This window comes from Pistacia vera, unplaced genomic scaffold (assembly GCF_008641045.1).
Source record: "Pistacia vera cultivar Batoury unplaced genomic scaffold, PisVer_v2 Contig60, whole genome shotgun sequence".
Taxonomy (NCBI): domain Eukaryota; kingdom Viridiplantae; phylum Streptophyta; class Magnoliopsida; order Sapindales; family Anacardiaceae; genus Pistacia; species Pistacia vera.
The window spans coordinates 143,978-158,118 of NW_022196446.1; the positions used below are offsets into that span (position 1 = coordinate 143,978).

Genomic DNA, 14,141 nt, shown 5'->3' on the forward strand with positions numbered 1-14,141 from the left:
ACATTTCTTTCACTATCATGGCCATGGCCCATAGCCATTGCCATTGTCAAAGCAACCATCAACTTATAACTTCACAATTAATTCATCACAAAACATAAATATGAATTCAGCATCATAATCTATCATCACAAAATGCCATTTTCATAACCCACTCAGGCTATTCATCGTCACAAAATATCTTTTATCACCCATCTTTGGAACTCATCTTCATCACCCGTTTCATCTTAAACAAAACATCAACTCATCATCACAATGACCTATTTATATTTTTAATATCTTATATGGCGTAAATATGAAATTTATCGGGTCTACTGGTTTCACTAACTCGGCCAAATAATAGAGGGTAAAGAGTCATTTCAGGAATTTAAGGATTTATTTTATCTCATATACTTCAAGGTGTTAAAAATAATTTCTCCGTTTAGCTAAAATACGCACGGTGACAAAGTTCAAAAAGACCCTAATTTTGTAAAAGGGAGGTCTCAGAGAATTTTTGAAACTCAGGGGAGGTTAGGAAGCTATTTTAAACTTATGGGATGTTACTTGGGTAACGTAAACCTCAGCGGAGGTGAGGATAATAATCCTTTGTAGATCGTTCGTTTTATATATATCTCGGAAAATTCCGCTAATAAACTAAAACTACACATCAATTATGCCTAACTCTCTTTTTTTTAATTAAATATCAATTTTTTTAATTTAAATTAGTTGTTCTCTGAACATAATTTTGATAATTTGAAAAATAATGATGTTTATATATATCAAAGAGAAATTATAAAAAAATGACCCAAAATTGGGGTGGGAATTGAAATCTAGCTTAGGTGTGGAGAGTGTCTCAGGACTAGCCCAACCACATTTTCCCATAATTCAGCACGAATCTTGAACTAAATTCCAATTTTCCAAGTGCTCAATCTCTAGCAATCACGTACAAATCTTGTTATTTTGATTCAAAGGAGGTGTTATTGAACCATTTGATGCTTGTTGTTCCATTAAAAGCTACAAAAAAGAGAAAAAACTAAAAAAAGTATGTTATGTCATTTGCAAGTTGTAAATGATTTCATTTTTTGATGGATTTACAATGTATGTGTCTTAAACATGTAAATCAAGTTTTTTGTGTGTGTGGGTGTGTGTGTAAAATATTATATAACATTACAAAAAAAACAACAAACAAAATACATTTTGCGAATGTGACTGAAACCTAGGTGTCAGTCACTATCAATCAAAGAGTTCTATATCTAAATGACCGACAGTAATCGATACCTAGGTATCAATCAATTTAAAGTTTAAATGACCGAATGGTAGGTGTTGGTCACCAATATTTGTTATGTGTTATCCAACTGACAATACTTACTATTGATCAGTTCACTTCATCACTTGAATTGACCAATAGCTTGTATTCGGTCATTCAGACAATGGCCGATATCCAAGGTATCAATATGGATGACATCTTTCTGACCAAATAGGACTAATATAGGGTGTCGGTAAAAATACACAGACGGCTACACCGCCCCTTCAAACCGCCGTTTTCCGTCCAAATACCCAAACCAACCAACAAACAACCAATCTTCAGCTCTAAAACTACTCTTCCTAGGTTGAAACATCACGATTTACCCCCAAAACACAAAATCAATCATTTTAACACTTGAAATAAACTAAAATCAAGATAAAATATACCTTCTTATTTCACGAATAATTCTTTGGAAAATTGCAATGATGAAGAAATAGAATCACTACTTTGCTGGATTTCGGTCACAATCAGTGGAAATTCACGAATAATGTCAAAGCATAATAGTTACCTTAAGTCGCCACAGGTTTATGCAACGACCAACCAATAACACTTTTAATAAGAATAGAGTGATACTCAAATTAATTAATAATTATTGGAAGAGTAAATATAATATAAGAATTTTAAGATTTTATTATATATATAAATTAAGAGAATTTTAGAGCAGATTATAAATATTAAAATTGAGAAACAAAAAAACAGAGTGAAAAAAATGAATTAAAAATATAGAACACATTATATTATGTATCCGAAATTTATACATGATTTCACACTCACTTGACTACTTGCTATTTATATCGTAATTTTCCCAGAAAACTCAAAACTAATTCACTTGTACTCCATTCATCCTTTCCATCGACAATGAGTAGCCAAAGAATACACAATTCGCACCACCATCAAAAGCCAAAAAATTTGTAAATTAGTAATTTGGGATTTCGGAACAGTTCAGCTCAGAAATTACAGCTCTTCATAAACGAGTTCTCCAATTCAAAAGAATTACTATGAAACCAAATTTATAATCTAGTGTTCTCAAAAAAACGCACATGTTTGTTTTGACTAATACAACAATGCCTGGTGTTATGTATAGCACAAATATATATGAGCCAATATTATTACTACATCTACATCAGTGTCTACTGCAGTTACACAAAGTACATCTTAGCATCCTAAATAACTCCTTCGCCAGCTCTATGAATTGACCGGTCTACCGTTTAATTTCGGAAAAGGATCCTGCTTGCTCAAGACCACCACTTTACTCTTGTGAGCGAAATATCCTTTAACTAGATTCTTGTGTATCAATATGGCAACTATACATTCCACCTATGCATTGCAACGTATTCTAATTACATAATCTACCAGGCAAACCTACCACAAAAGAGAGTCTAATAGATTTTAAAAACCAAAAGTGACGAGAATGAAGAATTGTACCTCATCAACATCCATGTCCATCTCCAGCCATTTCAATGCCTTAACAATTACTTCCAACTTCATCTGGTGAGCTTTGCTAGGATCTTTCTGCTTTTGGATGATGTAACTGAAGAATTATAATGAAAATTATCATGAACCAGATATTACAAGTATATGTAAATGTAAATATGTATACAATCAAGAGAAATGGAACTCACATTTTCTTGAACAGTCTTTGAAAAACTTGGAGTTCTAGCTTCTCCAGCACAAGATATACCCCTGATCTTAAGAACCTTATGAAAAGAATTAAGAAAAAAAAAAAGAAAAAAATCATCATTCAGATATTGTCAAGGAGTAGATGACTCCAATGTCACCTTCCAGAAATTAATTTTTATGGACAGTTGTACTACAGACCACCCAAATTGAAAGGGAAAACATACCGGTCTTCATGCTCTTGGAGAGCATGTCGAAGAAGTCGGAGATCACCCCTTCTTAGAGCTTGCACAATATTGCTGTACTGTCAGAGAACCAGCAGATATTAGATATGAGCTGCACAAAGAGGTAGCCCTCTTCCCATCCATTATTAAATTACAAAAATAGAGTTATTATTTTGATTTCCGTAAGATAATAGAATTAATTCACAAAGAGGAGAAACGATTCAAATGGCATGCCTTACCTCAACCAGGTTATACTTCTCTAGCATCCACTCTTCAGGTAAGATGCCTATTGAAAGCTTCACTGGTATCAAATATTTCAATATCATCCTGCACAACAAAGAGAAGAAAAATATCAGCTACAACTGCTGGGTTAAGAAATTGCTATAGATCTCATGTTTGACTTATATAACATCCCAGGAAAAAAACTATTCAATACAAAAGTAATAAGATGTTTTGAGACATCAATAAACCACAGAATTTGAGATCAAACATCACATAAAAAAGAAAAAGCAATGATATTGGTGCACATAGTACAACGTTAATGATCCAAAACATGGTAAAATGAGTGAAATTGACCAGCTATAATAGTTCTCAAACTTATTAAATGAAAGAAAAACAAACACAATCATCAAGCCGGAAAATTAGCTAACAAGGAAGAACTCAATCAAAATGATAAAGAGAAAAAAAATCTATTACAGATATAACAGCTAAATTAAAGTAACACCATTTATTATGTCAGCAAAATTAATGGCAGAATGGACATTAATATTTCCTAATAAAACATCATTTGAAAAATATCCAGTACAGCCAGTTAACAAGTATTTAATAAAGACTAACAACTGCATAAAGAAACAGTCCATAGTCTTTCTATCTTTAAGATGCAGAACACATGCATTAAGCACAACTGAAACAAACCTTATATTGGCTTCACTCCTGGGGTTGCAATGCGTCAAGGCATATGATAATTTCTGATCAGCCTGTGAGGTCATAAAAAGAGACTAAGTGAATAACAGGACAATGAGGAATTATACAAATAATGAAACCAATCAGACCATAAATCATATTGAACATATTATTTTCCAATTAAAAGATGATAGCATGAAATCAAACAATATCATTCAAAGATTGAATATTAGGTCTGCACTGGCATGTTCATCCAGAATGTCCAGGGACCAAGGGGAAATCTCCAACAAAAGGCTAGAATTCATCTTCATGTAAATCAAATCATATCTGAACTATTAAAAAGGAACTTAAATACTTACATCGGGAAAATTTTCATTGAAAACTTCTAAACGGCCCGTATAATACATGTAAGTGACCTGCAGATGCAAATCATGATAGTAACTATCAATACTCAGAGGATCAATTTTTGCAAGGAAGAAAAACATATAATCTACCCCCTCCCCCTTTTTTAAAAAAAAAAAAAAAAAAAAAAATGAAAAACAAACAAAACTCAAATCTTACCTTGTCTCGTTTAGGAAATTCCTCAAAATCAAAAATACGAGCAGTGTCTATACTTCTTATTACACTACGGCATAGGTGAACGGTACCAAGCTACAAGTAATACAATTTAAATATCTTAGTGTAAGCTTAAATTAGATAGTTTCCTTCAAAACTTTAGAGATAATAGAAGGTGAAGAGCACCTTGAAGTAAATCTTGAACAACTGGCATGTCACATATAATGCTCCGACACGTTTTGCACCTTTTCCCTAGAATTGACATAATATTTCAAAAGAAATAGCAAAGACAGTAACCAAAATTTAAACACACCTAGAGCATTCATACATCAAATAGAGCCAAACAATCTAATAATAAGAATTAGTTTAGAGGAACATACAGCAAGAACCCCAAAGACTTTCATAAGAAAAGAGCCAGCAGCCTTTAACTTCTCAGGGGACTTTCCATTGGCAGCCAACTCTCTATCAGCCTACAAAAAATTTACAAACAACAATGTAGCAAAATATCTCCCCAGAATTTAAAAAATAAAATAGAGAAAATCATACCCTCTCGGCAAGAACCCTAATCTCATAAGCAATGACATACAATGATTCCAAAGCCCAGGCCGATTCCCAATTCCGGAACTCCTGAAGAAAAGCACTGTAATTTCCGCGTTTAATTAGCAAGTAAGTATATCTCCAATTATAATTAATAAGAATAACATTTAAAAAAAAAAAAAAAAAAAAAAAACCTACTTGGCAGATTTTTCAAAGGCGTGATAGGCATCAACCAAGTTTCCAATTCGATAGTTTTGTAGAGAACGAAAAAGCGGAACTATAATTTCTCCAAACTGAGAGTACTTATCGGACTGTTTAATCAATCTATTAGCGTCCTGTTACAAACACAAAACAAAAATAAAAGTTTCAGCATTAATTGTTAAATAGAATCAGAGACCGGAATAGAGGGGGAGATTTGAACCTGGAAGACGTTGAGAGCGTCGGCGAGGGGGAGGAGAAAGTGAGTGTTGGAAGAGAAAGAAAAGAGAAGCTTGAGTGAAACTACGTCTTGGGAGTAAACGGCGTCGGAGAAGCGGTTGAGGTAATCAGTGATCCTTCTGTGTGCTTCTCCCATGCTAACGTACGCCATTGAATTGAATTGGATTGGTATGGGTTGAAGAGTCCAAGTCTGTTGAGAAACAACGACTGAAGCTTGTTTGGCAGTTGTTGGAGAAAGTTGTGATCGTTTATATGTATTTTTTGAAATTGGATTCTGTTGTCTTGTGGAGGTTTAGTTTACTATAAAAGTGTCTGATTAAATGAGATTAATGAATTTTTGCTAACGAGGGTTTAGATAGTTTAATTATGAAGAATTATTAGTTGATAATAATTTTTATTATCCTATTCGATTAAAAATTATTATTAATATATTTAAATTATTTATTAATGTATTATAAAAGAGTAAAGTTTATAATCAACATATGATATTGATGGCTCAATTGTTTATATGTTTGATGGATAATTCAGGGGTGGGCGGGTCTAAGGGAAATCAAAGGAATCGGAACCGTTGGTTCCCTAAATTTGGAACCGAAATCGAAACCTGAAACATCGGTTTTGGTTCCGGTTTGGGTACTCAGGATAATTTCAAATACTCCTTACTTTTAAAAAAATGACAAATAAACCCTTTAATGTTTACAAATACACACCCAAGAGATTATAGATATTATAAATACACCCCAACATCTTGTAATCCAATAACTCTCCTTTCATCATAAACCTACTATGATGGAGATATCATAATCCAATTGCAGGATGTAAAGGCAAGGTTTTAAAACCCAGCCCGGCGTGAAACTTGGCAAAGTGGTTGGGTCTTGGGTAAGGATAGGCATTTTCCCTGTCTTGGCCTGAATGAGGCGGAGATTCCCTGAATGGTTCGGGAACGGGACCGGGTTCAGGCCAAAATTCATTCCCCAAATTCGGGGATAGGGTTAGTTTGCCCCAGTTTGGCCCCGTCCGGCCTCGCTCCATATATATTACATTTTTAATAAAAAAATTATATATATATATATATATAATTACCATTTTAACAATTAATTGTTTCACATTATTAATTTATCAAATTCAAATTTGATTATAATAACATAATTGTGGAAAACATTGAGTGAAATCATATACAAATGGGTAATAAATAATAAGAGTAAATGGCACTTTTCCACCCAAGGTTTGACAAATGTGCGAGATTCGACCCATGGTTTCATAAATTATAGTTCACACCCTTAAATTAACACCGTTACTTTTCTCTTAACATAACCTCCACATCTCTAAGTTCTCTCAAATAACCCCCAGAGGAGATCCCGGCCAAGCCAAAAATCCGGCTTGATTCTAGCACCATTGGACCTCCCTGACACCACCATCAGCATCCCCTTATCCTCCTCACCAAAACCCCTAACTTTTCCACCCGATTGCACCATGGGGAGGTGCTAGAATTTGACTGGAAAGGTGCGACAAAACGTGAAAACGTAAGGGAGAGGCGGCAGTGATCGACGGGTAATTGCGGTCGACAATTTTGGGGGTTTTGATAGGGGGAAGCCAGTGATGCTATTGGTGGTGTTAGGGGTGGTTTTCAGTGCCAAAACCTGTCGAAATTTGGATGAAACGCCAACTGAAACTAAGAGCGGCGTCGACGATTGGGGGGTTCAATCAGGGGAGGAGGTTAGGGGTTTTGATATGAGGGTTGAAGGGATTGTAATGCTGGTGTCGGGATGGGTCAACTACACCGAGAATAGGCCGAAATGGTCTGAAATCGTCGGTGGGGTGAATTTGAGAAGTCAAGGGTTATTTTGAATTTTTTATCTTTGAAATGACCATTTTACCCTTTTAACTATTAGATTAAACAGTTTTCTGTTAATTTAAGAGTGAGAATCTGTAATTTATGAAACCATAGGTGGGAACTTGTAGATTTGCCAAACCTTGGCTGGGAAAATGTCGTTTACTCTAAATAATAATAGATAAATTGTCTATATTAAATATAATGAATCATTATAAATATTTTTAATACATAATAAATATGTTATATATGTATAAGTATCATTTGATATACATAATATATGTAGACCATAAAGTCTAGGTCAAGTTAAGAGGGATAGATCTTGTATGAAGTAAGCCACTGACAATCAGTTGTACTTGCACAAAGAGCAAAAGGGAACTTGAAGGCTAGATAGACACCAGTGTGGCACCTGCCGTAGACACTTCGACGCTTAAGTCAGCGAGACAGAGGGTATTTTAGTGAGGGCTAAGGACGGAAAGGAATACCAGAATAATGCAATGGTTCTTGGGAGCAAGAACTTTGAGAGCCTAGCTATTGGGGGTGATTTCTCAACCAATAATTCTCAACCAATAATGAGGCGGTCTACCCCTTGCTTACATAGTGAACCCAAAAGGTTTGAATCCTAGTAGGACTTTGAGTCCTACTAGGTAAAGGAGTTGTAATTAGGAAGGAGATAAGATTTATTTCCTTTATTGGGTTAAACTTATCATTATGAATGAGATCTGGGATCTTGACAAAAGTGGAAACAAAACAAGATTTTGTTTCCTATTCATGGACTTTTGTGGGCTAGTGGGCTTGACCTAACTTAGCTCAACTTGCAGGATAGCCAAACTTATAGAGAGGGCAGTTCGCAAGACATATTTGAGTGTAAGCCTAACCAGAATTGGGCTAAGGCCTTGGGTCGTAATCTGTTCATTTCATTATTGGGCCTCGTCAGGCCCAGTACGATTTTTTGCCCATACAATATATATGTTATATATGTATAATGTATAATACATATGATACATTATACAAAATAATATAATATGCTATTATCCATAATCAATTAATCATATGTTAATACATAATATATATTGATAAGTTCAATAAATTTAGTGTTTTTAGGTTTGTTTTTATAGCCTTTTAGTTAATTTCTCATTTGTTTTCTGTGTTTTGATGTTAGTTTTTGTAAGTTTGAAATATGAACGGTCAACTATTGATTTGGAGAATTTTTGTAATTTTCAGGCATTAATTGAGTAGATTGGAGTATTGGAATGAAATTGGGATACAAAGCTTGAAGAAATTGAGATTAGTTGACAAGTTTGAAGGCCATGGCCTTGCCTTGGTGGTTCACCACGGCCGTGGTGGTGGAATGAAGATAAAATAACGAGGACAGGAAACACCGTGGCCTACGCTATGGTGACGTACATTTGGACACGACTAGGGTCGTGTCGGACACTTTTAGGGTTTTTATTAGTTTTTCTTTCCTTTTTTACTTAGGACTCTTTTGGGTATTTAAGGGTGATTAAGATTACTCCTTAGGGAGGCCGAATTTTACCCATTCTTGGAGAGAGATTATTGGGTAACAAAAGAGAAAGGAGAATCAAGAACAAAATTCGTCACAGAGTTTGTTTTTACTTTTTCAATATGATTTATTTCTTGGATTCTACTGTTGTTTCTTTTATTATGAACTAATTTTCTTAGGCTAAGACTAGGGTTAGTCTTTTTATGGATCTGTGATCAATCTTTTACTCTTTGGTCAGTGAATTATTTTTCTAATGATGAGTTTATATTATGTGCTTAATGCTATTAGGAACCTGATCAATTTCTGATATAATTGTTTTGTGTGATTGAGACCAAGAGGAGATATCACATGAGTGCTTTAGTACTATAGGCCATGGATTAATTGGATATAGAGATATATGAATTGATACATGTAATAGTCATAGGCAGGATTAACTTGTGCTGAAAGCTAGATGATTTCATAAAGCTTAATGCTCGTCTATTTCATTAAATCTATATAGAAATATCTAGGTTGTGAGATAGAAGTAGAATTAATATTGCTTGAGAAAGAATATTGGTTAACATAGAAATCCCGTTGTCACATTAATTAAATAAATTCATTGACCATAGTAAATTGAGGGGTGCAGAGAAGTTATAGATGAACCTGAAGTCTTAGCCGTTTTCTCTCATTGAATTCTTAATTTTAGTTTTACTGCAATTCGTTTCTAATATTTCAGATTTTAATATTTTCAGTTTTAAAGATCACCATTCTAAGTTTTGATTATCTAAATAAAGTTAAGACTAATTAATATTCCAGTACTTGTTTATGCAATCCCTTGGATACGATAACCTATATTTTGTTATACTATATTACTTGAGACTAGTGCACTTGCTAGTAGTAGTTGCAAACGATACAACAAGTTTTTGGCGCCGTTGCCAGGGATTGTAGTTTGGCAATATTGAAATCATTAGTTTAGCTTTACTTTAGATCTTGTTCCATATATATATATATATATATTTTTTCAAGTTCTCTTGTTTTTAGATCTTCCAGTGTATGACACACACTAGAAGAAGATTAGAGATTCTTGAACCTTTTGATCCAGAAATTGAGAGAACAATACGAGCATTGAGAAGAAGGCAAGGAAGGAGCATGGCAGACGACAATAATAATAATCAAGAAGATCCTCCACTTTTGGAGAATCTCAAAGAAGATGCAGCCCCACGTTCTTTAATGGATTATGCAATGCCGTCATTGAGTAGCACTGCTTCTAGCATTAGGAGGCCAACCATTGCAGCAAATAACTTTGAAATTAAATCTACGATTATTCAGATGATTCAGTCAACCTGCCAATTCAGTGGTTTAGCCCACAAGGATCCAAATGCTCACATTGGAAATTTCTTAGAGATATGTGATACATTCAAGCAGAATGGTGTCACAGACAATGCAATTAGATTGAGACTGTTCCCTTTTTCATTAAGAGATAAAGCCAAGAATTGGCTAAATTCTTTGCCTGCAGAATCTATTACAACATGGGATGCATTGGCTCAGCGCTTTCTAGCTAAATATTTTCCTCCCTCTAAAACTGCAAGGATGCGTAATGATATCCCTAATTTTATGCAGGTAGATGGGGAGTCGTTATATGAAGCATGGGAGCGTTACAGAGAGTTGTTGAGGAAATGCCCGCATCATGGATTACCAATTTGGTTACAGGTACAAACTTTTTACAATGGTTTAATTCTTGCTAACCGTTCTACGATTGATGCAGCTTCAGGAGGCACTATAATGAAGAAGACACCAGAAGCAGCGTATGAATTATTGGATGAGATGGCTTCAAACAGTTACCAACGGCAATCTGATAAAGTACCACAAAGGAATGCAAAATGATTATATGGAGTGGATGCAATCACAGCAATTTCCACTCAATTGGAAGCATTGAACAAAAAGATTGATAATATGAGGGCCCCAATCATGCAAGTGAAGAGCATGAGTTGTGATCTATGTGAAGGAGACCATCTTAGTAATGAATGTCAGGTAGGTAACCCTTTTGCTAATTCTACTAAAAGTGCTAATTATGTTGGTAATTTTCACAGGCAACATCAGGATAATCCCTACTCCAGTACTTACAACTCTAGTTGGCGGAATCACCTCAATTTTTCATGGAGCAATCAAAATGCAGTGAAACCACCACCTCCAGGTTTTCCTCAAGAAAAGAAACCCAATTTGGAAGAACTAGTGACGAAGTTTGTAAGCTCCACTGAAGCAAGATTTTAGAATCAAGAAGCTTTGATTAGAAATTTGGAGACTCAAATGGGGCAGTTGGTAAATTTGATATCAGGGAGAGCTCAAGGAACGTTGCCTAGTACACAGAGAAGAGTCCAAAGGAGCATGTGAAGGCAATTACTCTAAGGAGTGGCAAAGAAATTGCGCATAAAGAGCAGAGAAAGAGGAAGCACCGAAAGTGCAACCAGACAGCATTGCTAAAAAGTTGTTTGAACCTAAGAAGATAGTAATTCAGCCTCCTTTCCCTCTTGCTTTAAAGAAGCAGAAAGTTGATTAGCAATTTGCAAAATTTTTAGATATTTTTAAGAAATTGCACATTAATATTCCATTTGCAGATGCTCTTCCATTTGCAGATGCTCTTATTCAGATGCCTAGCTATGCAAAGTTCTTGAAGGAAATCCTTTCTAACAAGAGAAAACTGGAAGAGCAAGAAACAGTAAAACTCACTGAAGAATGTTCAGCAATTTTGCAAAATAAATTGCCACCAAAATTAAAAGATCCAGGGAGTTTTACAATACCTTGCATTATTGGTTCACTTTCATCTTCCAAAGCTTTATGTGATTTAGGTGCTAGCATTAATCTAATGCCTTTATCTATTTTCAGGAAATTGGGACTTGGAGAACCAAGGGCCACCATAGTATTTCTACAATTGGCTGACAGATCAATTAAATATCCAAGAGGTATTGTGGAGGACGTGCTTGTCAAGGTAGATAAGTTTATTTTTCCTGTAGATTTTCTTGTGTTGGATATGGAAGAAGATGTTGAGATACCTCTCATTCTTGGACGACCATTTTTAGCCACAAGCAGGGCATTGATTGATGTGCAAAGAGGTGAGCTAATTCTTAGGGTAGGAGATGAAAAAGTAACATTTGATGTTTTTAAAACTATGAAACACCCTTTAGAAGATAGCATGTGCTTTAGAATCAATGCTTTTGATCCTTTGGTTCGTGAGTATTTTCAAGATAACCGGTATGAAGATCCATTGGAAGCTTGCTTGGTTGATTCAAAAGAAGATGGAGGGGAGAATAAGCACTTAATTGAGATTGTAGCAAGTTTGGAGGCTAATCCACCTTATAAAAGGGCCGTGTTAAAGGATAAAAAGCTTGCAGAGTCCAGCCTTCACCACGGGGTACTCCGTGTTATTTTACACAACCGTGGCTTTGTTAAAAAAAAAAAAAAAGGACTAGAGACTAGCATTAGCAATGTCAATGATCGCCTGCTCGTTCTGGAAGCCAAATTTGATCGCTATATGAGCCCACTTTCCTAGATGTTCTATCCTCTAAATGCAAGGAAGTTTCTATCTTTTATTTTCCATATTTTCTGTTTTGTTTTTGCTTTTCATGCATTGAGGACACTGCATTCTTTAAGTTTGGGGGAGTGGGTAGTTTGGTTATGCTTTTGATACAATCCTGAATGAAACTTTGTGATATCCCCAAAGAAAAAAAAATTTCCTTTTTGTGATGAACTTGGTAACAACTTGGAGTAGTGGTAGTATCAAGTCATTGAAAGGATTCAAACATGCTCATATCTTTAGGAATGCTGAAGAGTATGCAATTGTAACGGTTAGCATGGTGGGCCCACTACTAACCCTACGTGGCAAGTACTGTCCCCCCCTTAAGGGATTTCTTCGCCTCCCCCACCACTCGAACCCAAGACCAAGGGGCTATAGTCAATCGAGAAGCATGGTGAGTACCATCAGGCTAGCTAGTGTTCACAGATAGTGGGCCTGGGGTGAGCCCAGCCCAGCCGTGCCCACGGTTAGATTGGGCCGTGACAGCAATTCTAGATGGTTGTGCAAATTCTGATTTATCACTTGATTTTGTTGTGTATTAGCTAAGCCTTGTCTTCACTGCCTACTACAAAAAAAAAAAAAAATGTGCATATACAATCTTGAAATAAATTAACTATGCTTATTTTTTTATTTTTGAATGAACTACTCCGCTATTTCGAGCTGCTTAGTAACCAAGAGTATTCATGAGACCCATGTTTACTTTTGAGTCAAACCGTAGCTTGAATTATGAGTATGCAAAGCACTTTATGTGTTGTGACATTACTGAGTAACCTGGGGCATTCATCACAAATGTATGCATTCACATAAAAAGGTGATGCGACAATCTAAAGAAGCCTATGAAAAAAAAAAAGAGAGAGAGAGAGAAAAATAAGCAGGGGTTTAAGTATAAAGTCTTGGTGAGGCACGACTGGGTTGGAAGAAAGATTAGAGTTGCACAATTAGCTGGGTTGTATGTTTGGATGCATGAGAATTATTTAAAGCATGTTTGCCTTCTTCCCTTGATTTTGGAAATGCTGCGAATCCTTGATAATTGTTGAGTTTGTTTTTCTGATATTTTCTTTACTCGGGGACGAGCAAAGGACTAAGTTTGGGGGAGTTGATAAGTTGCATAAATTTAGTGTTTTTAGGTTTGTTTTTATAGCCTTCTAGTTAATTTCTCATTTGCTTTCTGTGATTTGATGTTAGTTTCTGTAAGTTTGAAATATGAACGGTCAGTTATTGATTTGGAGAATTTTTGTAATTTTCAGGCGTTAATTGAGTAGATTGGAGCATTGGAATGAAATTGGGATTCAAAACTTGAAGAAATTGAGATTAGCTGACAAGTTTGAAGGCCATGGCCTTGCCTTGGTGGTTCACCACGGTCATGGTGGTGGAATGAAGATAAAATAACGAGGACAGGAAACACCATGGCCTGGGCTGTGGTGACGTACATTTGGACACGGCTAGGGCCGTGTTGGACACTTTTAGGGTTTTTATTAGTTTTTCTTTCCTTTTTCACTTAGGACTCTTTTGGGTATTTAAAGGTGATTAAGATTACTCCTTAGGGAGACCGAATTTTACCCATTCTTTGAGAGAGATTATTGGGTAACAAAAGAGAAAGGAGAGTCAAGAACAAAATTCATCACAGAGTTTGTTTTTACTTTTTCAATATGATTTATTTCTTGGATTCTACTGTTGTTTCTTTTATTATGAACTAATTTTCT

At 35.3% G+C, this 14,141-nt stretch overlaps 1 protein-coding gene and 1 non-coding gene across 3 annotated transcripts; both read right to left on the bottom strand.

Annotated features, from left to right (window-relative positions):
• Window positions 1-2,031: 2,031 nt before the first annotated feature.
• LOC116110306 (enhanced ethylene response protein 5) lies at window positions 2,032-5,861 on the bottom strand. 2 transcript variants are annotated; one of them, XM_031396525.1, is made up of 13 exons: window positions 5,540-5,861; window positions 5,317-5,453; window positions 5,128-5,221; window positions 4,962-5,051; window positions 4,768-4,833; window positions 4,588-4,677; window positions 4,386-4,442; window positions 4,039-4,100; window positions 3,363-3,450; window positions 3,127-3,203; window positions 2,905-2,979; window positions 2,708-2,813; window positions 2,032-2,127 (listed from the first exon to the last, which is right to left on the bottom strand). In XM_031396525.1, exons 1-13 carry the CDS (start codon window positions 5,705-5,707, stop codon window positions 2,068-2,070), a joined length of 1,170 nt encoding a protein of 389 aa, XP_031252385.1. In that variant the 5' UTR covers window positions 5,708-5,861; the 3' UTR covers window positions 2,032-2,067. The 2 variants fall into 2 exon arrangements, with proteins under 2 accessions (XP_031252385.1, XP_031252384.1); XM_031396524.1 differs by lacking the exon at window positions 2,032-2,127 and adding an exon at window positions 2,178-2,599 and having other exon boundaries at window positions 5,540-5,858.
• Window positions 5,862-10,454: 4,593 nt separating this feature from the next.
• Window positions 10,455-10,561, bottom strand: LOC116110329. Its single transcript, XR_004124870.1, has one exon. It is a non-coding gene; the product is annotated as a small nucleolar RNA R71 (small nucleolar RNA).
• Between the last annotated feature and the right edge of the window lie 3,580 nt (window positions 10,562-14,141).

What these genes read in the sequence shown, in the direction of transcription:
- LOC116110306 (XM_031396524.1), bottom strand. Translation starts at nt 5,707, where the DNA reads ATGGCGTACGTTAGCATGGGAGAAGCACACAGAAGGATCACTGATTAC. An exon ending in AGGAGTGAAGCCAATATAAG is followed by an intron (nt 3,451 to 4,038) that starts GTTTGTTTCAGT and finishes TTTGTTGTGCAG; the next exon opens with GATGATATTGAAATATTTGA. An exon ending in TGGACATGGATGTTGATGAG is followed by an intron (nt 2,600 to 2,707) that starts GTACAATTCTTC and finishes TGCAATGCATAG; the next exon opens with GTGGAATGTATAGTTGCCAT.